Source organism: Echiichthys vipera, assembly GCF_963691815.1.
Source record: "Echiichthys vipera genome assembly, chromosome: 8".
NCBI classification, from domain to species: Eukaryota; Metazoa; Chordata; class Actinopteri; order Perciformes; family Trachinidae; genus Echiichthys; species Echiichthys vipera.
Window position 1 is genome coordinate 27,313,122 of NC_139833.1, and position 23,491 is coordinate 27,336,612.

Sequence of the window (23,491 nt, forward strand, 5' to 3'; positions counted from 1 at the left end):
TTACTACCTTGAGTTCAGAGGTTGTGTTTTGGATAGTCAGCTGAGGGCAGCCAGGGGAAGGTGAAGTCACTCTGCCAGGTCATTGCCAGTCAGGCCTAATTTGGTCAAAGGAGATTGTTTTACAACAGCAGGAACCTCCGAGCAGCTCTCAGGACTCGAGGCTCTGCGCCTCCCCAGACTTCTGGGTATCCTCTGTTCTCTGAGGAAAGCCGGCTGTTATCGAACCCCAGTGCACAGCGCTCTCCTCTAGCAATGCTAACTAAATCCCCAGTGCAGGTCAGGTTCACACGGAACTCTCAAAGTAGCCAAATGAAGTCACAACGCCCACGCTTGAATTACTGAATAAAAAGACCAGAGTAGCAGCACCATAGTTGTTGTTTTTTTTTCAGATAGGGACTCGCTGCCCGTATTTACATATTGTTGCTGGAATGCACATTGTTCATAAATGTTTCGCAGCTGGAAAAACTTTACGGTGTGACAACTTCCTGCAGCAAAAAATAGCCACAATTAATGGGGCACAATTTATTGCATTAAAGCCTCTAAATATATATTTCTCACTTTAATCTGTATTTTTTATCAGCAAAGTTAATTTCTTCATTAAAAAAAATCATATTCATGTCAATGAGTTGCCCAGTGTTGGAGGTACACTACATAAGGATGTCTGCCTTCACTTGAATACCAATTGCATGTGGTGCTCAAAGCGCCAAAAAAATACAATTGAAAAACCTCAACAGTAATTTCTCTTTCCAGACCATTTCACCACGCAGACTGAAGAATGGACGAGAGGCTCATGCTCGCGATAGAGCGAGATGTAAACATTAATGGCATTCTTCCTGGTTTAGCTGTAGCGTTAGCTATCTGATGTAAGCTAGCAGTATCAGTTAGCTATAAACGAACTACACAAGCTAGCAAAGTCACAGATCACAAGCCTCTTGTTCTTGAGTACGCATCCTACTACGTGGTAATATAGTTGGCAGGTGTGATCCGGTGGAAAGAAAATAGTTCTTACATGAAACTGCTCACAACCAAGCCTGTGGATTATCTCTAGTCAAAAGAAGGCTTATATCTCACATTGTGCCACTCAAACTAAAACCATCTAGATTTATAAATAACACTTCAGGTAAAAATAGGAGAAAAAATGTAGTTATGATTTTGGGGTGAACTGTCCCTTTAGGCCTGGCTCAACACTTGCTGCAACTACTGTTCTACTGTTCACCTTTCAATTACCAAAATGGAGGCTAAAATGCCATTATGGTATCTTTCCACAGTTGTAAAATCCAGGGTCATAGTATTTTGCCATCTGTTAGGTCTTTAACATAATCATTGTATATCAACTGGACATCCTAGCTTAAATTGTATCTTCTCACCAGTACCTGTATACGCATGCCCCTCATTTGTTTGTTGTTTTAAAGCTGTGCTACTTTTGGTCCAGCCCTTCTGCTATGCTTGGTCACACACTACAGTAATTTGTTGCCCCATTTCTGCATGTCACATCTGCTTGGATAACTGAGACGGTTCAGTTTCTAAAAGTTGACCTGTACTGTATTATTGATGTAGGCACGACACAGGCAGCATGCACACTGGAGGTATTGCACCACTCCTTCTAGCAGGTACAAACAAATCATTTCCCATCACAGTTGATTCCGACGGATTATTTTGGCCATGTCAACATTCATTCAGCCAGCACTCTCCCCCGATGGAGACGGAGGGTTTAGCTGCAAGCCACTGCCAAGAAACACTGGTAGGCCTTCACAAAGAAGCTGAATTGTACATTGAACTGTTCAACACATTTGGCATAAGAGAAAGACACAGTCATATTTCTGTGTCTCTCACACCTGCCTGAAATAGATCTCCCAGCCGCACAGCCCCAGCTATAAGTCCTGACAGGTCTGGACTGTGGTTCACTGATTGTACTGGCACAGCCTGGTGCTAATAAAGTATGTCATCCTGTTTAACTAAGACTAGTAGGGCTTCTTTTTTTGTATACAGCAGAGAATTATTTGGAGATCAATTTTCCGCTGTTTTTGTTTATCCATGAGAGGGTGCCCTCCCAGTTACAGCTTTCCATTATTAACCCTGGCAACTGAAAAAAGAAAAAACAAAATAAGTTTCTGATACTGTTGGAAGGGACGCCAGGCAACAGAGAGTTTTTTTATGTACTTATCTGACAACAAGCATATTATTGTGAAACATAACATAGCATTCTTTTTTTTTACAATAGCATAGAGAAACCGGGAAAAGTGGAAAAAAATAATCATCTGGCATGTTTTTTTTAAAGTCCTACATTACAGAGGTGTTCTTGCACTCTACCCCTGTCTGTGCAGATTATGAAAGGGGTTGAATTATTGGAGCCAAATCCCACTATGGACAAAATTTTCCCAGGCATGTCTTACTGCCTTCCCTTAATGCTGCATATTTGTGGTTATCTAGTCACTTTATGGAAGGTGAGACAGACTCAAAAAAGAAGAGCTGTCATGTGGGAGAGTTGGGTTTAACCCCTCAGCAGACATCCCCTTTTTAAGGGGTTTAGTGGTGAGGGACAGGGGATGGTTTAGGGGGAGATAGCAGGTCAACAAAGGACACCACAAAGAAGTGGTGTGCATAAAACGAAAGATTCATTTGAGATGCATTTCAGGGTGTCAAGTTGTTCTACTCATGAATCTGTATTAAACATTGTGCTTTATTTAGGTGTTGAACATTTAGAGTGCTTACAACATTGTGATGGAAGTTAATGATGCCTATTCTCGTGCTCTATTATGTATTTTTATGGTTGATTCCATTTGTTACATAGATTTGGTGCACAATTCAAGTATTTTTTCCACTCAAGAATTTATAAAAAATAGTCAAAAATCCTATACTACATTAAGACCCAGATGTGAAGGGACACCATAGAAAAATCAATGCTGTGATTTGATATAAAAAATGTTTGACATCTGGAGATTTCTGCAAGAATTGCATTTTTGTTTTTTTTGATTGGATGGAGAGCACTTCGTCTAGATGCATTATACCAGTGTATTCACTATAGCTCCAAAACTGAAAAAATAAAAATATGCATTGACAGAAATAGGATCTTTGTTCTATTGTCAGCACTGAGGATGTAACCAATCTAAACATTTTTACTGAATGAATTTGGTTGAATAAAAATATTGTTACTTAATTGAACTAAATGCATTTGATGAGTGGGTAAGTCTAAAATGTGGACAGTTATTCATTCACAGCCCTTACCTGTTTTCATTCAGGTTTCATCAAGTGTTCTTTCAAATTTCTTTCATTTCCCAGAAGTTGTTGCAACTAAAAAAGTGCCACGAATTACACCATTAGGCAGCTATAAATAGTGGCTTGGTGTTGTGTTGTGGTGTAACAGTTGGCCACATCCTGTTTCTGAGATTGTCGCTTTGCTGACACAATGAGTACATAGATGAAAAGTCAGGGGCCAGAGGTTTACCTGTGTTCTCTCTTTATCACTCGTTTCCTCAGAATGGAACATCATCGAGCATGGAAAATATCCGTTGATAAAGTGCAGCAAAATAATACTGCAGTTGATATGTGGGCGGAGGACACGTCATTATTTTTGACTGAAAAGAAGAAAGGGAGCCATTGCAAAGGGTACATGTATGGCTTTCTGCCACTGAGCTGTTGGGTTTTCCCTTTCCTTCTTCAGAATGACCTGGAGCTGGTTTCTCGACTTGGCTAACAGAAGAGCAACAGCGTTAAAGTTTGATCATGTAGTTGTTACATGTGCTTGCACTTCCTTTATGCTCTACAATGGCAGAGCTAAAAATAACCTCAGCGTGTAAATGCCTGTTTAGCCTGGAGTGGAATAGGGTTGAAAACAGCCAGTGTTGGCACAGGTGGGGTTTTTCCAGTGGGAGTTCCTCCTGTTTAGAGAGGTGAGCCCCAACCAATCTGTTTGTGTGTGTGTGCGTGTGTGTGTGTGTGTGTGTGTGTGTGTGTGTGTGTGTGTGTGTGTGTGTGTGGATAGGTGAGTGTTTGACTGCATATGGCAGGCAGGGCATAGGTGTGTGGCCTACTTATTTAAAAGTGCAATCTGTGACACATTATTTATTCATTAAAATATGTACCTATTTCTGTCTCCATAATTGGATATTGTTGTGGTGTTTCTACACTTCATTTCCCATAGATCAGTTCAGACGTTGTACAAGTAAAAATATATATTATTTTCATTTATTTTTATCCGCAGCGCAGTCATTCAGTATGGAATTGTACCAATGATAATTCACAGCATTGAAATGGTTGGGTATTAGAGAGACGTCTTCTTTTTTCATCTTGATCAGTGCACATGCTTCACTGTTCACCAAACAGTATCTAGTGATAACAAACTACAGGCCTACTTTGGGCCTCAGAGTGGGTGGACTTCCTGTCTCCTTTCTGCGGATGGTGGTTTCACCAGACTTTCTCTCTGTCTGTCTACATCAGCCTACTTTATCACGGCAAACTCTGCGACTGAGGAGCTTCTTGTTTGTGTTGAGCTACAGGGCTCGGGGGTCCTCGCCATCTTTACAGTCACTTCCCTCTGTTTTGCCAAAGAACACAGAGCAGATAAAGGCAGGGGACTGATGCGTGTCTGCCTGACTGTGGGAAAGGCGCGGGCACAGGAACTAGTGCAGGAAAGACTTCAAAACAGAGATGTGTGTACGGGGCCGATACGAGTTTCTAAAGGCTGGTAACGCCAGTGATATGTTTGGATTGCAGCTACTGATATCCAGTATTCTTCAACTTGAGCACATCTATGCCAAGTATGCAGCCTCATGTGACATTATTTATTGTAGGCTGCAAGAGGATGTAACATTTTAACACAACCTTGAAATATAAAATAATAAGATTCACAGTTATGTTGTGACATACAGTCATTAGATACAAAGTTTTTAACTCCTCACTTTTGCCAGGGACCATGGCCCAGGGCAAAAAATGAGCTGCTGGGCCCCTGTTAATCCCCCTGTACCTACCAATCACTCTGTGCTATATGAACCGTTTTTCTAAACTACAGTACTACTTTTCCTCTTAGTACCTGGTACACACAGCCCAAAAATCCAGAATCCCTACTTCTTTCAGACTTTCCTATTTTTGCAACACAGACTTTCTTTCTAAAGGCTAAAACTGACTAACCTTTCAGACTAATGATAGCTTTAGAAAGCTCCCATCACAGTTCCATCGCTGCAGATCTTAATGTGTAAAATCTGTGGGGTGACCCTTTCAATGAGCACACACCACTGTACACACAGAGAGCCAGGACCTGGCAGTGTTCTAACCGTACAACTTTCCTATCACAGGCCTCGCCTCTGTAACATCCAGGCCACATCTCTTCATTAAATGTAATAGTGTTTTAATGATCTCAATTGCTATTCAGTATGATGAGTTAATAGTGATCCACAACTTCTCTTTTCTTTCCACAGTTAACGAAATCATCAGGAACGACCTCTCCAGCATTTCCGTGCACACTCACGCATAGATGTCCAGAAGTCTCCTGCAGCGACACACACACACACACACACACACACACACACACACACACACACACACACACACACACACACACACACACACACACACACACACACACACACACACACACACACACACACACACAAACAAAACAGCAGCAGCATTGACAAAAAGAGGAGAAAGACAAAACTAGAGCTCCAGATGATGAAGAATACATTTCTGACCAGGATCTCCCACCTGAGCTTCATCACCATCAGCTCCTCTTAACTCAAAGACTCGCTACAGATTCACATTGACAATCACTGGCAAGCTCCATTTGAATAAACAGATGAATGTTCTATTTACAAAAAAGGGAAGTGATATCAGGGGCAAAGTATACGAGTACACTTGCCTTAATTCACAGCAGATGTTCTTTAGTGGACCAAACAGCTCAATGAGACTGAATTACATGTATCTTTGACGAATGACAATCTTAATTTCGAGTGTGATCTGTACGTTAATGCATCAACAAGCTAATGGGACAATAAGTGTGTCACGCTTCATCACTTTGGTTCATTTGTTTGTGCAGTCAGTCCGCAACAACCGATTTGGTGCCTTACAGCAGTGATATTGACAGCAAGCAACAGCAGCACTCTCACAAATGCAAATGGTTCATTGTAACCCAAAGTGGAAGTTTTTATACGACAGTTTTGTATCATTTCAATGATTTGTTTACAGGGAAAAAGAATAAAGGCTGGAAAATATGTCGGGAGTATGTGAATAGATTAGAATTGTATTTTTTCTTGCTTCCTCATTATTATCTCATTGTTCATTTATACTGAATGTTATTGTATATTCTTTTGTATAAACATGTATTTGAAAATGTACGCCTTATGCTTATATCATGCTGTTTGCTATTTAGCATTCCCTTTTGTTCCATTTGTCTTCCCCTTTTATGATTTGTACCATTTCTACTACCCTGCATTATGCTTTTCACCTTAGTGCCTATTGTTTTTATCACCCTACCACGGTCTTTTAGCCCTTCCGCCCAAACCATGACATAATAATGCACAGACAATCAGAGAAATATATAGAACATATCCTATGACAACAGTTCCTGGTTGCAGGGGCTTATAAAGGCAGGTATCAGAGTTTCCTTCTCTCCAAGCTATAAGATAGTTGAACAATGGTATGCTTACCTGCTGAATTTAGATAAGAATACTCCTGGACAATATATATTTGTTTTACTTCTTGCACTGCAGGTTTGCATGTAAATAGGCACAGGGGTAATCTGCAACAGGCTCACTTTTACTCGGCCTTTCGGTGATTCCACTGAAGAGTTGGTAGGACTGTTACTTACAGCTGGCAATAATTGATGTGAGTAAACCAAAGGATTTTATCTTTGGTGAAATTATTGTCCAAGTTTCCTGTTGCCTGTCGGAGACTTTAGAGTGGTTCCCCATACAAAAAACAAAAAAACATGCACTTTATCTTAGAAACAGAGCAGGTTTCCTCGCTTCCAGACCAAATATTGTCGATTGATTTCCACTGTCGTGTCATAAACTTACCTACGTCAACGTCTTCTTTCACACAGCTGCAGTCTTTTCCATGTTATCTGTCTCTCGGAGCATGCACATCGTACTAATGTTGGGGATCATTTAGCTTAAAATATAGCTTCCTTATACATTTTTGGACATATAGTATAATAGCATGACTAAACTGTATGAATAAGGTTTCCATTTTGTGCCTTACTCTTTCTTGGCTACGAGATGGTTGCTACTCTATAATGCTTTTCTGTGTAGGCACAAGGTGAAACATATTTCTCTTTAATATGAAATATTTATGAAAAATGAAATGTGTTTTAAGTGCATTTAATGTGTTCTCAACAATGAATTAATAAATGGCATAATGGTGACCATACACAACCTAAGTTCTCAATTATTTTGTTTGAGCAAGTGCATTACTGATTTTCAGTAAATATTCAGTAATAAAGAATTGTGTAACTGTTTGGTGAATTCAATGAATTGTAGAAACTTAACTAGTTCTATGTACCTGGGATAATACACTGAGGTATAAAAAAAATAGTGAATCAGTCAGTAATGGATTCAATCTTTTCTCATTTTTCCCCTCTAAAAGCATTCTTTGACTATGACATGTATGACCCATATGGCTATGCTTTAGTTTTAAAGCCTTCACTTTAACTTGACTGTGTGATTTGCTTGTATTATATGGTTTGACCTGAGTAAACCTCTGACTGTTCCAACCTGTACCTGTACAGCTAATAAACCCTGAAACGGAGACAGTTTGACATTGACAAGAGTAGGAAAAAGATTGTGTTTTTCTACCCCACTTTTAAAGAATATTTTCTACTATTTACGGATTTTGTTTTAGTTTATGTTATTTTATTACCATTCCAATTGCTACGACATAGTAGTAGGTACTCTGTTTTACATTTTTTCCTACGCAACTGCCAGCAAAGTGGGCACATAAATCAGTCAGCAGATGGTATCAGGCCTTCCACTTTTGTTTCAAAGAGAAATACAAATAAATATACACTGTACTTTAGCAGGATAAAATGCAACACGCTGCTGATATGCCAAGTACAAGCAGGGGCCTGTGTGTTTTCCAGCGAGTATTGTTAGTGGTGGTTAGTTATGAGTGAAACAGCTCCTCGCCATGGGAGCTGTGCCACGCTCCTGTGTACCACCTGCCAGTCCTCCAGACTTTTTCCATCCAGCAAAGTTATGAAGGGCCCATCCCCATAGTGACAGAAGGCAGGCCTAGGCGGTACTCTCCTGTACGACCGTGGTACGCCTAAAATAGCCCCACTATTTACAGATGCAGTCACGCCCCTTTTTCCTGGCACCCTGTCCTTCTTACCTTAGTCTCCCTCTGACGGCGGCATACCCTTTGACACAGTGGAGAGATGACTCCGGGCCAGAGTTTCCACAGAAGCAGCAGTCAAGCAGAGAGACTAACTAAAGCAATGGAATATCCATGGTATGAAAACAAATGGAGCTTCACAATCTACTGACATCTGTTAAAAGACCTGCATCCATTTCCTGATTATCCAAAGTACAGAACGTGCACAAGCAATGCAATTTTTAACACACTTTGAGGAATTCAAGCATTTTGCATCATTGCATTCAATTTTGTTCATAATTTTCCATTTGTAAGAGTTAAACACTGAACACAGGAAATCTGCTTGAACTCTGTTATATATACATTTAAATTTACCGTTTTTGTAAAGCACCCTGCATTTCTTTATTTGCAATGGTGCCAAAAGTTAGATGAGGAGATTGATACGACTCTCATATATGTCCATTAAATATGATGCTGTGAGCCGGAGAGGACTGGAAATGGAAGAACTATGGAGCACCAGGGAAAAACGCACTGATAACATCAGTTTGCAAGCTAGATATCTAATTATCTGCAGCATATTAAACAGCATATAAGCATACCTGCAAATATCACTAGGGTGCAGTTAGATGCTGCTGCTCTAACACCACTGAACCACCACTAACAACATGCCGTCTGCCCATAACATGTAAACTACTACACAAGCTTGTTTACTCTGTTTCTCCTTGTCGTCCTGACCAGCAATCAGGTAGTCTGTCAACTGTTATCAATCAAACACAGACTGAGACATAAAGGACCATTTCGGATGTTTCCCCAAAGACCTTACCAAAGGACCTTGACCTAACAATACGAAACGGATAACTTAAAAGAGACAGGCAATAAAACAGAGGGTGAACAGGGTGTAAATTCAGACCTGGGTATCCATTATCTAGTAATTGCTGTTTTTTAAAAATCTGTTGAAATGCGAAAAATTAGAATATCTCTGGTCAGGGTGTCTGGGGAGAATAATTCTCTCTAAGCTGCTAGAAAAGGTTGGCTGGGGCGGTCTGGCACAGTGGTTAGAGCAGTCGCCCCATGTAAAGAGGCCGGCCTGCGTGTCTCCCCCTCTCTCTCCCACCCCATTTCCATGTCTGTCCTATCGAATAAAAGGCTTGAAAACTGCCCAAAAAAATCTTTAAAAAAAGAAGGTTGGCTAAAGAGTAAAGCGAAATGAGTCCTCATTAGGTTATGTTTCATTTCATTCATTTCAAACAGCCTAATTTGAGAAAATACCTATAGCTATTGATTGATTGATTGATTTCCATCATCCAAAAAGGAGAATGCCACTGTTTTACTGCTACACAGTCTGCAGGGGATTCAACTCGGCGGGTCATGGTGATGCACTTTTAGTCTGGATTGGAAAGGCCCGGGCTGGGATGGAGGTGGCTCATGGCCCCGGCCCACTGTGCTCTTGTATGTATCTTCCAGTACACTTGGACCGGTTCCAATTCTTTCTGACGGAAACATGGATTCAGACAGACAGAATGACATTTTTACATTGAAGCATGTAACATGTTCCAGTAGAAACCTAAAATATATGCACATGAAAATGAGCATCATATGTCTCCTTTAAAACTGATAAGCAGCATTGTTTTTCAGTGAGCCAGGGGAGCCATTATATTGTCTCATCTAACACTGACCAGAAATTTTATTGAAAAAATATCCATTCTTGCTTTTCTTTTCTTTTCTATTCTTTTCTTTCATTTTCTTTTTGACATCAGAAACATGTGCCTAGCTTTGGCCTCTTTGGCTTTAGCCACTGATAAAATGTACAAATGATTTCTTAACATGCAGCTGTCTCGTGCACACAGGAGCTGAGACTGAACTCGAGTGAGGATTTCGCTGATTGTCTGACTAAATGATCATTTGACTCGACTAACTGATGATCTGACTGACAGACAGACTGAATGAATGACAGGCAGATACTGTTCCATGGCCACAGCACTGAACACATCAGCACAGACACATTTCCTGATCATAATGATTGTAGCGCGTGCCATTTTCTCCCCAGGGTCCAAGTGCTCACAGCACCTGGCAGAGGGCATGACTTAGAAGTTTCACTGTACGGGTTTATAGCGTCTTTACAGCCCTGCTTTCTTCCCCATTGTATTCCCACAGAGTCCTTGATTTGAATTTTTATAAAGTGAGTGCTTAGGCACAGTGCTGGAGCTCCTGCCCTCGTCTCCCATCGGCCATCTGCAAGCAGTAAATCCTCAATATACCTCTGTTATGAAGGGCATGTTGAGAGAACCATGGGGGTGGCTTTAAGAGATGCTTTAAGAGATAATTGCTTGACCATGCTAAAGGACCTTTTGATAGTTTTGTCCCATAAGCCAGTTCTGCATTTGATCTTTTTTGGTCCTTTGAGTCAGTTTTTTTTCTCCAGAGACTTGTGTCAGATGACTATAAACAGACCGTCTTATCAATTACCTTAGGATGATAATAAAGCAAGCAGATGAGGACCATATGTGTGGGGATTTGAGCACGTGTTTACATGTGTTTTTGTAATCTGTTTAGGGTGGGGTTTTGGGGGGCTCCGCAGGTGTACACAGATCCCTTTCACGGGGTTGTTTCACATGTGACAGGACCAGCAGATGACCCACTGACATGGTCACATCGTTGCAGACCCACAGACAAATCACCTTTTTAAAAGACACTTTAAGAGACGCTCTGAAAGGCAACCAGATGGGGCCTGGAAAATCTTGTGCCGTCTTTTATTCTCCATCTGCAATCATTCAGCTTGATTCGCCCTCTCTTTTGTGATGCGTGAAATGTTGTGCAAGGATTTATACAAATTTCGTGGCAGGACAGATGTTTGAGCTTAAGAAATAAGAAAGGCGAGAATTATCTTTAAAGGTCTGTTTATATGATCACAGCACGTGAGTTTACTATTCTCCACATCAAAGTTGATGTATTCAATATCCCTTCCAATAGTTCACTTATGAGAGCTTTATGTCTTCATTGAAAAAAAAAACTCCAAGAGTCATTCTTCCATTGTTTGCTGTAAATGTTTCTGTACATACGCAGAATGTTTATGTTGAAGTACATTGTAGCACACATTAGGGATGCTCTTAATGGGCTACAGTAAAAGCCCTTGCTAGTCAAGAGTTCAGGCAGGTGCAGACTCTTACAGTAGATAAAGGAGCCTGGCACTGGAGATGAGTTCACGACAATCACTGTGAGGCTTTTAGACGCCTTCTCCAAGCTCAATCTTCATTTCCCCTGACACTGATTTTGCAATAAGGATCCGGAGAAAAGGGGAATGTCCATCTATTCATTTTAATGATCCCTCATTATTGACTGCTGGCAGGGAGGGGGCGGGCAAAGGTAATGATTCTTTGTCTTTGCTGGCCAATCACTCCTCTTAAAGGAATAAGACTCTAAATAAGGCCACTAATGGATGCCCAGTATGACCTAAAGCTGACCCTGCATGCATGCAAACTGACTTCCCGACATTAAGAAGTGAGAGTTTGCTGCTTTAGTTATTTCTCTCTTTTTAGTGGATTGGTTATGATTTGTTGAAATCGGAGGAGGAAATATAATAACACATGTCAAACCATGAATTCCATGGGGTCTATAAATATAAATTTTGCACAGTATGTCACAGAAGATAAAGCTTTGAATTTGGGTTGGCTTATTTACTTAAATTATAATAGTTTGAAATTTTGGGGAAATAGCTTATTTGCTTTCTTGTGGAGAGTTAGACTTCAAGATCAATAACTCTCTCATTCCCGTAAGGTAAATATGAGGCGATAGCTACCAATTAGCTTAGCTTAGCACAAACACTGAAAACATGGTGAAACAACTAGCCTGGTCTTGTCCAAGGGTAACAACATCTGCCAGCACCTCTAATGTTCACTACTTAACACATGATATCTTTTTTGTTTAGATGGTATATAAAGATGGACCACAGGTCTCTACTTACTCCCACTGTACAAAAGTGAAGCCAAAATATTCAGGTTAAGGGCGCCGCCAGGTTATAATTTTGGAGCTACATTCTGCACAGTAGGGATCGAGTGGTTGAGCCACGTCCTCAAAGTCTCATCCGTACACTCATTCCTCTAATCATGAGTCGATCACAGCTGTCAGTCATGAGGTTCACCTCATTTTTAAGCATCAAATGACTAATTAAAACCAAACTAATCAGAAAAATGAACTGAATTGACAGAAACCATCTTTGAGTAAAATTATTTACTTTGACTGACACATCAGCAGCCAGCCACCAGGGGGCAATCAAGTCAATCATGTCAATCAATCGTGACAACCTCACAGTAATGACAAGACTCTAGGAAGTTACTAGCCCAGTGAAAAAAAAATATGGTTTTGTTGTTATAAGATAAGTATAAGGCTAATCAAAATAGTTTGCCTTGGCATAATGACTGTAAATGTAGGAAAGAGTTAACCTGGCACATTCTATTTCATTATATATTGCAGTAAAAGTCGCAGGAAGTCACTGTGCACAACCACAAAATAGTCAAGCACATAAACATCCATAAAACCATAACTAGTAGTCTTTGGTTTTCGTATGGATCAAACAAACAGGTAGGTAATTGTTTTACTTCAGAGACATGATAGTTGGGTCCCCCTACCGCATTTCAACCCATTCTCATCCCAACTTGTGGGTAGCCCTGCGTGTCAAATTGTAACACTCCACTATGGTCGCTGTCTTAAAAATGGGGAGCATGTGGTTAACGACACAAACCTTGATCTCCTGTGTTGACTTATCCATCACCCCAACCTCCCCAAGCATTTGTCGCTCTTACTTCCTGAGCACTTGCTCTGAGCATTCAATACTGCTGCAGATAGGTTTACAGTTGAAAGCCCGGTGTGTCTCATACTGATGCACAAAGCACCCTTGAGTGTCACCATCATATGCCGAGGGCCGTGACAAAGCATTTGGTCCCCTGGGAATGAACGCAGGCTTCCCCTTTACAGCGTCAGCTGCATGCTAGCTGTAGCTTCACATTTACCGTGCAGCTGTGAAAGTGTTTACCTTCCTCTCATCTTCCTCTTCTCGCAAGAAAGCAAACAAGAAAGCATTTCCCAAAATGTTGAGGTATTCTTTCAATACCTTTTCCCACTAAACCTTTTCAAATACATATTTTATCTGCACCCGCAGCATGTCTATTCCACATTTGCATGCCTTCAGCAAAATATTTTTAAAGAAAGCGATCTGATATGAGTTCCAGAAACATTGATGTCCTTTTTTAACTGTTGCTAAGCTTTCTGTTTTATATGAAATATCTGACTGTGCGTGCATAGCAAAAGGAACACTGATTGCAAGTGATTTAGCCTTTCTTTTAGTATTTATGTGTACGTGCACATCTCAGCCAGCCTTAGCTGTCATCAGTCTGTCAAGGTAATGAACCCTACTTTACTGCAGCCTCCAACAGCTCTTTAAGGCCTACTTCACACCACTGAAGAAATACACTCAGGTATTAGTTCTTCTGCCTGGATGCTCCACAGGAGGATGGGTGGGCGAGGATGTTATTAGGAGCATTCATCTACAAGGCTCCCCAAGCCATACTATACTGAAACTGACCACAAGACAACCCTATCATCCACAAAGATTACCTGTCTCCTGCACTGTATATGAATGTTTTATCATAAAAGCTTTTCTTTTTTGCTAAGTGCCTCCTTGAGTGTTTGCTTTTAACTTTTGATTACTTTATGTCTTGTTGCGAAGAAGAAAAAAGAAAAGGGCCCGGCCCATTTGAATATAATGGACTTAACGGGAAAGGTAGTCTCTCTTCCTTCATTGAAAGGATATATCACAGTGGTGTAATCCAACACAGTGGGTGTGAAAAAGTTTGCACAAAGTCTTGGACTAAGCACAGTTTTTATCATGACATTGTGGGCCAAACAGGTGGAGGAAGTCAAGGGAGAAAACAGACATGACACAATCATATAAATAAAACAGTATGGCAGGCTTTGTATAGGATCCATGTGTTTCCGTCTGTGAGGAAATATAAGATGTCATGCATTACAGTGTAAAAAGACTCATTACAGCCATTAAAAGCTGCCCAATTCAAGATATACAGAATGCCTTTGATGTGGCGGATCACATCTCATTCGTCTCTTTTTATATATGATAGCTGAGTTTCTCTTTTTATATAGTCTTAAGTCATTTAGAAGTAAAAATATTTTTGTCGTTTGGTCTAGACGTTGAGGTTTCCAGCCTTTAGCCCTCCCCCTCCTCTAGGTTTTACCAGACGTCGCGTTGTGAGAGGGGAATGGTCGATTGCATAACGGAAGGCGAGACGTGATCGTTCCTGGCCTTCTCACAAAATTCAATCATTCTCTGCATACTCCAATCCCATGACGGCCTATTAAAGAGCAGCGCAGGCTAGGATTTCCCCTCATGTGTTTTAAATTGAAATTACGGTCACAAAGTCTGCCATATGCATGAATCGAGGAAGACAAGGAGCTTGGGGAAAAGGAGATATCAAAATAGTTGGACTGAAGGAGAGAAAGAGAGAGGCAGGCGGAAAGATAAGGAAAACTCCCACTTTCTCTCATTATAGTACTTGTGTCATCCTGCCACCCATGTTCATATTGGGAAGACTCTCTATCTGTCTGGATCTCAGTGTATTTGTATCATTTCATAATGCTAACACGCTCACATTTTTTATTACACAATTTAAAAAACACATTGCAAATGTGTTGCATTCCAAACAGGCCTGCAGCTTTTAAACCCAGCACATCATAAGTCATAGAAACCCCAGGAAGAGATAAGGAGAATAGGTGAAGTGTGAGACACCAGGAGATGATGACCCCAGATGTTCTCTGAGGAACCACTGGGATCTGAATCAGAGTCTGACTGGCCATGAGTTCCTCATTCCTATTTGTCCCTGTGGAGGAAGGATAAACACACACACACACACACACACACACACACACACACACACACACACACAAACACACACACACACACACACACACACACACACACACACACACACACACACACACACACACACACACACACACACACACACACACACACACACACACACACACACACACACACACACACACACACACACACACACACACACACACACACACACACACACACACACCTGGATAAGACTCTCTGATGTAGTGTGAGGAGGATATGATGCAGACATGACTCTGGTGACCTGAGCAAACTCCCCAGAGACATGCCTCTCTCCTCCAACTAAACGAGGTTGAGCAATTTCCCTGTACTTTTGGAAAAGACCCATCTTGAAGACAACTGCATTTGTTTTTGTTTTTTAATTTAAGCACAATGTAATGCATTTATTAAAAAATGTAACTGGATCCAACAGATTGTATTTTTCATAGTTTAGTCCTGAAGGTTAAAACTGGACCACTACGTGAATCTGAAGATTGACTGCTGCACAGTCTAAGTCCCTCATGAGGATCTTTTAATCATACAGTGACATCTAGTGTTGGTTTGAAAGACGTGCAGGCTGCACAGGCTAATGATTTGTTCTATGGCACATCATGTTAATTATTTGCATAGATCTGAGCTCATAATTGCCTGTTTGATTATAGTGTCCATAAGTGGTCAGTCAGCATACTGATAGACTGCTTTATTTCATGATAAATTGTTATGTATTAGAAATAAAGCCATCCATTCCTCTCATTGGCAAACCATAGTTTTAAATGACCTTGCATATATTCTAAAGACATTTTCTAACGTCTCGTCTTTTTATTCTTATTTAAGATTTGTACTGCCATGCCAACTTATCTCATACCTTGGCAACACCAAATGTCATCACATTTCATTTTTATATTTAATGACATTTTCCCACATCCTGACAGCACAATGACACAATCCGTGAAATCATGTAGCTCCTCCACCTGCTACTCAACGAGTGCTAAACGAGAATGTTTGTCAGCTGGTGTTTAGTTTTGGCTCAATTTGGTCAAAAAGTTTCTCATTTTACAGCTAAACACTACAATAAAATATGTTTTCAAAAACAGATTATGTGAGAAATGAGCAATACAGTAAAAGAATCAATTCAATTCATTTCAGTTTGATCAGAGTTCATGAGCAGTCATTGACACTGCGTCAGAGACTGCTCAGCTCTGGTTAAGAATGGTCGTGGTGGAATCAGGACACAGATAAGGCTCTGTGAGCAGACAGGAACAGAAGGTGGAGGCAGAACTACATTGCTTTTTCACAGACAAACTAACATATCCGGTGGATTGCTTACTCCAGGTAGGGAATGAGTCCTTACCCCAAGTGAAGGAGTCCGAGTACCTTTGGGATGTTGTTCACGAGTGTGGAGACGATGGAGCGTGAGTTTGGCCAGAGAATCGGAGCAGCAGGGGTTGTATTGCAGTCACTCTACCGCACCGCTGTGACGAAAAGAGAGCTGGGAAAAGCTCTCGATCTACCAGTCAATCTTCGTTCCTACCCTCACCTATGGTCATGAAAGCTGGGTCATGACCTAAAGAACAAGGTCGTGGGTACAAGCGGCCAAAATGGGTTTTCACAGGGGGGTGGCTGGAGTCTCCCTTAGAGATAGGGTGAGAAGTTCAGCCATCCGTGAGGAACTCGGAGTAGAGCCGCTGCTCCTTTGCGTTGAAAGGAGCCCGTTGAGGTGGTTTGCACACCTGGTAAGGGAGGGTAGGGAGGTGTTCCAAGCACGTCCAGCTGGGAGGAGACCTCGGGGAAGACCCAGGTGGAGAGATTATATCTCCACACTGGCCTGGGAACACCTCGGGATCCCCAAGTTAGAGCTGGTTAATGTGGCCCGGGAAAGGGAAGTTTGGGGTCCCCTGCTATAGCTGCTGCCCCCGCGACACGACCCCGGATAAGCGGTTGAAGATGAGATGAGAGAAGATGAACATTTGTTATCATCATCAATTTTTGGGATGTAAATTGAGGGTGCTACAGTAGTATGGGCTCCAAATATTGCCCCTGTACCCCCTCTACCCTTGGGTATAAAGCCTTTTGCCCCAGCTGACTTAAGACAAGGGTGTTTATAATAATTGGCAGTATAATGCACTCATTTAAGTAGCATGAATAACAGTCAAATGTTTTATTTGGCATTGTTGAACAGTTTCTCCACACAAGACACACACAAAGCAAGTAAGAATGTACAACCATGTACATCACAACACATATTTCAGAGTCCTAAAGTAAGGCACATTTTAAAGCCATAAAGTACCATAGGTTCTTAAAAAAGCAACATCAATCTATTATAATTTCGCATCTTATTAACAGTTCAAGTAAACTGGCTTTGACCTCTGAACTGAGAAGGAATTGTAATATGCTCAGCAACAAAATACTCCATAAGTCAATTAACACACATATCTGTGAATCTACCATTTGACTCAGCTAAGAGCAAATCTGTTAAACAACATGGGGAGTGAGACTGTCGGAGGCAAACAGCTCTGAGCTGTCAGGTCTGTTGGAACAAACAGGAATATGTAAAGCTCACAACTGCAATGCGTTCAGTGCATCTAAAATAAGCGCAAGTTATTTATCAATTTTGTACAGCAGTGTTTAACTTAAACATATTTATTCATTACAATGGACACTTGGTGTTGCAGGCATCGCCTGACCGGAAAAGTCCATATACACTGACCAATGGAAACATGGACAGAGCACCAACCATGGAGCCCAACTGCACTACTGCTCCACACCACACGAGGGCACTGTGGCCCTCATCCCTCAGAATCACCCCAATGATGACCTTCACGTAGGACAAGGAAAGGACAAACAGAACCCAGGCCAGTACCTGCAACACAGAAGAGAATAATATTATGCATCACAATGATCTGACACCCAGTGCCTGTTATACACATTTGCAAAGTGTCCTAGTTCAACCATGACATGTTAGCTAGCTCAGTGGTTTTCAATGGTTTGTTATCATGAACAAGTTGGGGCAGGATGTTTTTACTCCAGTTAAAGCGGAGACAGTTCACCAGTTAGCTCCTGTTCTTTCTCTAATTTTTAAAATAAGCTGCTGGCTTCAGTTATCAGGTCTTGATATGATCATCATGATTGCTGATAATCGTTTAGTGATTAAAACTTCTGAATACAACAACAGTTTGGTTAGAACCTGTAAGCTACTCATTTTACAATTGCTATTGCTATCGTGCTATGTTAACATTTTTGTATTGTTTGCTTTGTTATACCATTGAGCATTTTGTAACCGTTCTTATTTGTGGTAAAAATAGGACAAAATTGCTCACATTAGTAATGCAGTAAGAGAGAATACAATACATTCATAAGGGGAAACCGAAACTCTTGTTCCCTGCTCTAGGCAAAATGTGTTTGTGCATAGCCAGAATACACAGAGTTCTAGTTTTAGGACACTGTGAAGTGGTTAATAAAAAAAAAAAAGAATTAGCCATTACCTTTTCCTTAAAGACATGGTAATGGTTACCCTTGTCACTTGCTATTTGGTATCTGATCATATGTGACTATGACAGGTGGATTGCACTTCCATTATTTTATGAGGTGTAGCATTTACAAAACAACACAAAACATGAGATTCAAAATGAACTGCTATTAAGTGAAATATTTCACAGTCTAAATAATACATCTTTATGTCCAAATTCATTAGAAAAAAAGAGTCTTACTATGACTGCAGTGCCAGATGCACTGTAGACCAGCAGGGGGCAGGGACTAAGAGCAGCCATAGCCATGATGTAAGCTCCAAACCCAGTCCCAGTCATGGTCAGGAAACCCATGAAGAGGAGAGACCTGGATACAAAAATCAAAGCATGTGGTAAAACTGAGCATTTTCTCTTACACTTTGCTTCATTAAAACACACATACATAAGTGTAAAATGTAATTTCAGCACTCATAACTTTTATGCTATGACCTGTGCAAACTCTAGTGACCTGTAGGAAAATCTTAGTCTTTATATAAAATGATAATTTCATGTAAAGACACAATCATTCTTACCTAATTGGCACAAATATGGCGATGAAGCAGGCCACTGGGTTTGCAACAGCAGCCATGGTAGCAGCTAGATGGTAGGCCTGGTTCCCATAGGGCAAACAGGAGTAGGACTGGACTGAAGGCAGCACTGCATTGGTCAGAGCATTGACCCAAGCCAGTATAACAAAGATGAAAACAACTTCCTGATTGCTATATGTCCCGTTACCAAAAGAACTCCTGGGCTCTCGCCTGACAGCTTCCAGGGGGCTGATCATGGGTTTCTGTTCTGGTGTACAGGCGTGAAGAGACAGACCTTGCTCTCTCTTGGCGGGGGCCAGATCACCACTGAAGTACAGGTCGCTCTTTCTTTCTCGAGCCACAGCTGGGTGATGGTTAAGTAAAATGAAGGCCACAAGGCAAACAACCATCATAACACTGAGGAACACGAAAAAGACCTGGGCAGAGAATTTAGCCGGCTGGTAGATGGCTTCTAGCTGTCCACTGCCAACCGCAGTGGCATTATCAGCTGTTATGTTGGCTCTACCAGTCAATGTGGCATTCTGACAGTGAACTACACCAACACCTTGAATCAAAGCCACCAGGGCAGGCACCAGACCACTGAGGCCTTCGCCTGTGAAGTACGTAGTGAGGTACTGTGGACGCAGCCGCATCATGAAAGGCAGAAAAGTAACTGAGGAGGTGCAGTCCACCACAGACAGCAGGAAGCTTAACACAAGCAGGGGCACACTGTGCAAAGAGCCCGCTATTGTCACTGTGTGCCTCCAGAAGAAAGCCAGCAGGAATGTAGCAATGATCCCCAACCCTACAATGCAGTAGATGACCGGCCGCTCATCCAGCACACCTGGGCGGAAGCGGTGCATCAGAGTGATGAAGAGAGGACCTATGTTTGCCATCTGTATGAGGACTGTGAGGTATGATGGCAAATACCAGCCCTCTGGGATCTCCGGTACAACCAGGGGCAGCTCCACCCACATCCCGTTGATGGCCACCCAGGAGCCCATACCGAACAGGCACGCCAGCACGTGAGTCAGCAGCGACATGATCGGGGCAGGAATGAGGTCAATCAGGACATATAGATGTACACAATCTGAAATACAAACACAGCATAGGTCAGTTGTATAAGTAGAAAGCAAAACTTCACTAAAATCTGGAAAACACATTTAGATGATTCCATGTTTGTATTTTTTCAATTTAAGCTGAAAATGGGGAATAGGTGCCTTTCAGTTTCATCTAACTCTATGATGGCTATCTCACAAAATGTAAATTTTTTGTATAGTTGTAAACTAATTGTCTGGTCCGAACTGGATGGAATAGTACAATATTATGAGGTGACAGCATACTTTCAGTGAATACTTGTTTCTGAGTGCTATAAATTGAGTAGCCCAGAGTCATTTAAGATATGTGTGTGGGTCATTAACAAGAACGCCTCTGTGAGGCTATACTTAGGAACAGTGGTGCTTTGAGCTAGCAGCATGCTAACATGCTCATAATGACAAGGTTTAAAGACTGTGTTTTATTTGGTAATGTCATGTTTACCATGCTCAGCAACTTATAGTTTAGTATTATAGCATGCTAACATTTGGGAATCAGCACTAAATACAACTTACAACTGATGCTTATGTGAATGTCATTATAGTTTTGCAGGTATTTGGCCATAAACCAAAGAAATGAGAAATTGGAAATAATGACAATATATGGCAATAAACAAGTCGTAGCCTACATCCTGATAGGGACATTACCAGCCTTCACAGCAAGCCATAGTTGATGAAACATTTCAGTCTGGACCTATTATGACATTGCCATCCCCAAAAGCCACAAAGCAAGCATGTTTAAAAAGAACAAACAGCATCTCAGGGATGATGTTTGCTAACTTCATTACAATAAAAATATCCAAATAATAAAATCAGTTTCAGTTATTAAGTACAGCATTGCTTAATGTCACATGTTTGATACTGAGTTCAAAAGCATGTCCCCATGTAGCTGGGATTGACCTTCCCCGTATCCATGTGCCTCTATCCCACCCCTCTCTCCTGTGCTTGTGTTTGGCAAGAGGGTACCTGACCTTTCACACAGTGAGACACTGCTCCCATAAAAAGACCCATGTGGTTGCTACATAAACACACACAGTAGAAGATCATTATTGTGCCACTGTGTAATAAAATGCCATTACCAAAGTCATTGTGAAGAATTAATAAATACAAAATAAATTTCAAAAATCATAGTAGACTTAAATGTATACTATACTGACACATTTGCATATTGTTATTCGGCTATTGAAATAAAAACATATCTATTTTAATAGGAACACAGGGACTCCAAGGTCTTAAAATAAGTCTTTTGATGCAAGACTTCATTTAATTAACCTGAATAAAATAATAATAAAGGTAAAAGATAGAATAAGCAAAATTCACCAACTCATAAATAATATAAATGATGTATCATTAATATTCATAAACAAGGAAGTACTGTATTTCTGACAGACTAGGTTAAGTCAATGTTATCAAACGTCCTGTTACCTCTTCCTAAGTAACAATCATTCTGGTTCCTTTTTATGCCTTTGGGAAGCATATGAACTCAGATGAGAGTTAAGTCCTGTGGTTCTAGGATAACCAGGAAATCCATTAACCCTTAATCCCTCAGTTCTATCCAAACATCTCATCTTACCTTGTTCAGATCATAACCAGGAACCTCCCCTCTTCCCTCTTTCGTTTTAAAACCGTCACTTTATCATGACCACAGTTATTTCTGTTACATCAGCCTCGTGTGTGTAAGTAATTGCACACTCTCCCCCCTTTTCTCCTCCACACAGTATCCACAGGATCACATTCTGCTTCCTGTCTCTGCTGCACTTGACAGGGGAGGGGCTGCACAGGCGCACATGTCCTGCACCACCATAACACCCCATTGGAGGGCGGTTTCAAAACCATGCACCATGTTCTCCGTGTGTACCTGAGAGCTCAGTGATAGGAGGAGAGACAGTGAGGAGGCAGGCCTCAGGGAGAATAGCTCCTCCTCTTCCTTTTTCTTCCCCCAACCAGCATATGACCTTGTGGCCTGCCCTCCTTTAAACACACAGTGCACTGTGAGTAGGAAGAGTTAACCGGCTTTTGGTTTCACACTCAGTAAAGTTACATATAAGATACTGGACATAGGACACTGATTTCCCTTTGATTCCTCTGCCCCTGCCTCAGTTGTTATGGCCTGTTATTGGCATCTCATTGTGCCAGCAGCTCTTAACACAGGGTGTTGAATCTCTAGTTTCACAATCATCTTCCGTGTGAACACAATTACTCAACTGGAAAAAAGACCAGTCTGTTCCGTCAAAACACTCACAATACACAGATTGCTTTTTTATTTTACCCACCCTAAATATTCCAACTTAATCTCATCAACAGATTTGTATGATATCTTACAAAATATCTTTTATGTAATGCTGTGAAATGGGTTCATATGATATCCTACGAAATATGACATTCTATTTAACGCCATGAAACAGCTAACTGAAGGGGACTGTGACGGTTATATCTAGGCAACAAAAGGTGACGGTTAAGTTTAGTTAAAGTTGTACTCCGTAAGAACTGAGATACGTTGTTTCTAGCAGCGTCTTTGGCAGTAAGATGTAATTGCAAGTGGGCCTGTTCTTTCAGAGCCTCTTGTCACGTCCACGGTCACTATGTGCATTGACTTTTTGTTTTGCTCTTTTGTAAACTTTTAAAAAACATATTCAAGTCTCTACTTCCAGTTCATCCCTTATAGATATGTTACCCTCTTAAATCCAAAACACACACACTTGTTCCTGTTGTACTTCTGTCCTTACTACAAGTCGGACTCAGAAGTTTGAAGTTCACTATTTCCGATTACAAGTGAACACAGCATAACGCTAACTAACATGGCGACCTATTTACATCTAGGGAGGGAATGTCTTCACAGACACACAGATTGGAATACTCTGCAAAAAGGCAACAAGTGCTTTCATTAGTGGGTCATATGATCAATCACCTTTTAACTCGTTCTTTGATAGATAGTAAATTTAAAAGACAATTAAATCAAAATTCTTACAGATAACAACTTGACAGGTTAAGTTTAGGCACCAAATGTCTTAATTAAGATTAGAATTAAAGTCATGGTGTGGCTTACTTCAGGGACACAATCATAGCTCGAGGTTAGGTCGAGAATCACACGGAGCTGCTGTGATGAACCTCCTTTCATCACAGCAAGCCAAAGTGCATTCGTTACCTGAC

General features: G+C 41.0%; 2 protein-coding genes across 2 annotated transcripts in view; one reads left to right on the forward strand and one right to left on the reverse strand.

The window, feature by feature from the left end:
* Positions 1-5,893, forward strand: part of LOC310951012 (nuclear factor of activated T-cells, cytoplasmic 1-like) — a 63,731-nt gene extending 57,838 nt beyond the window's left edge. Inside the window, exon 10 of the mRNA XM_083919072.1 lies at positions 5,415-5,893. Coding sequence (XP_083775198.1) covers positions 5,415-5,470 — 56 coding nt within the window. The 3' untranslated portion in view covers positions 5,471-5,893. The remainder of the gene's footprint in view (positions 1-5,414) is intronic.
* Positions 5,894-17,473: 11,580 nt separating this feature from the next.
* Positions 17,474-22,055, reverse strand: LOC310950427 (riboflavin transporter 2-like). The gene is made up of 4 exons (XM_083918234.1): positions 21,915-22,055; positions 19,254-20,337; positions 18,925-19,048; positions 17,474-18,077 (listed from the first exon to the last, which is right to left on the reverse strand). The coding sequence occupies exons 2-4, from the start codon at positions 20,288-20,290 to the stop codon at positions 17,865-17,867; spliced, it is 1,374 nt and encodes a 457-aa protein (XP_083774360.1). The 5' UTR covers positions 20,291-20,337; positions 21,915-22,055; the 3' UTR covers positions 17,474-17,864.
* Between the last annotated feature and the right edge of the window lie 1,436 nt (positions 22,056-23,491).

What these genes read in the sequence shown, in the direction of transcription:
- LOC310950427 (XM_083918234.1), bottom strand. Translation starts at nt 20,290, where the DNA reads ATGTCGCTGCTGACTCACGTGCTGGCGTGCCTGTTCGGTATGGGCTCC. An exon ending in GCCATATTTGTGCCAATTAG is followed by an intron (nt 19,049 to 19,253) that starts GTAAGAATGATT and finishes TTTTGTATCCAG; the next exon opens with GTCTCTCCTCTTCATGGGTT. An exon ending in CATCTGGCACTGCAGTCATA is followed by an intron (nt 18,078 to 18,924) that starts GTAAGACTCTTT and finishes TCTGTGTTGCAG; the next exon opens with GTACTGGCCTGGGTTCTGTT.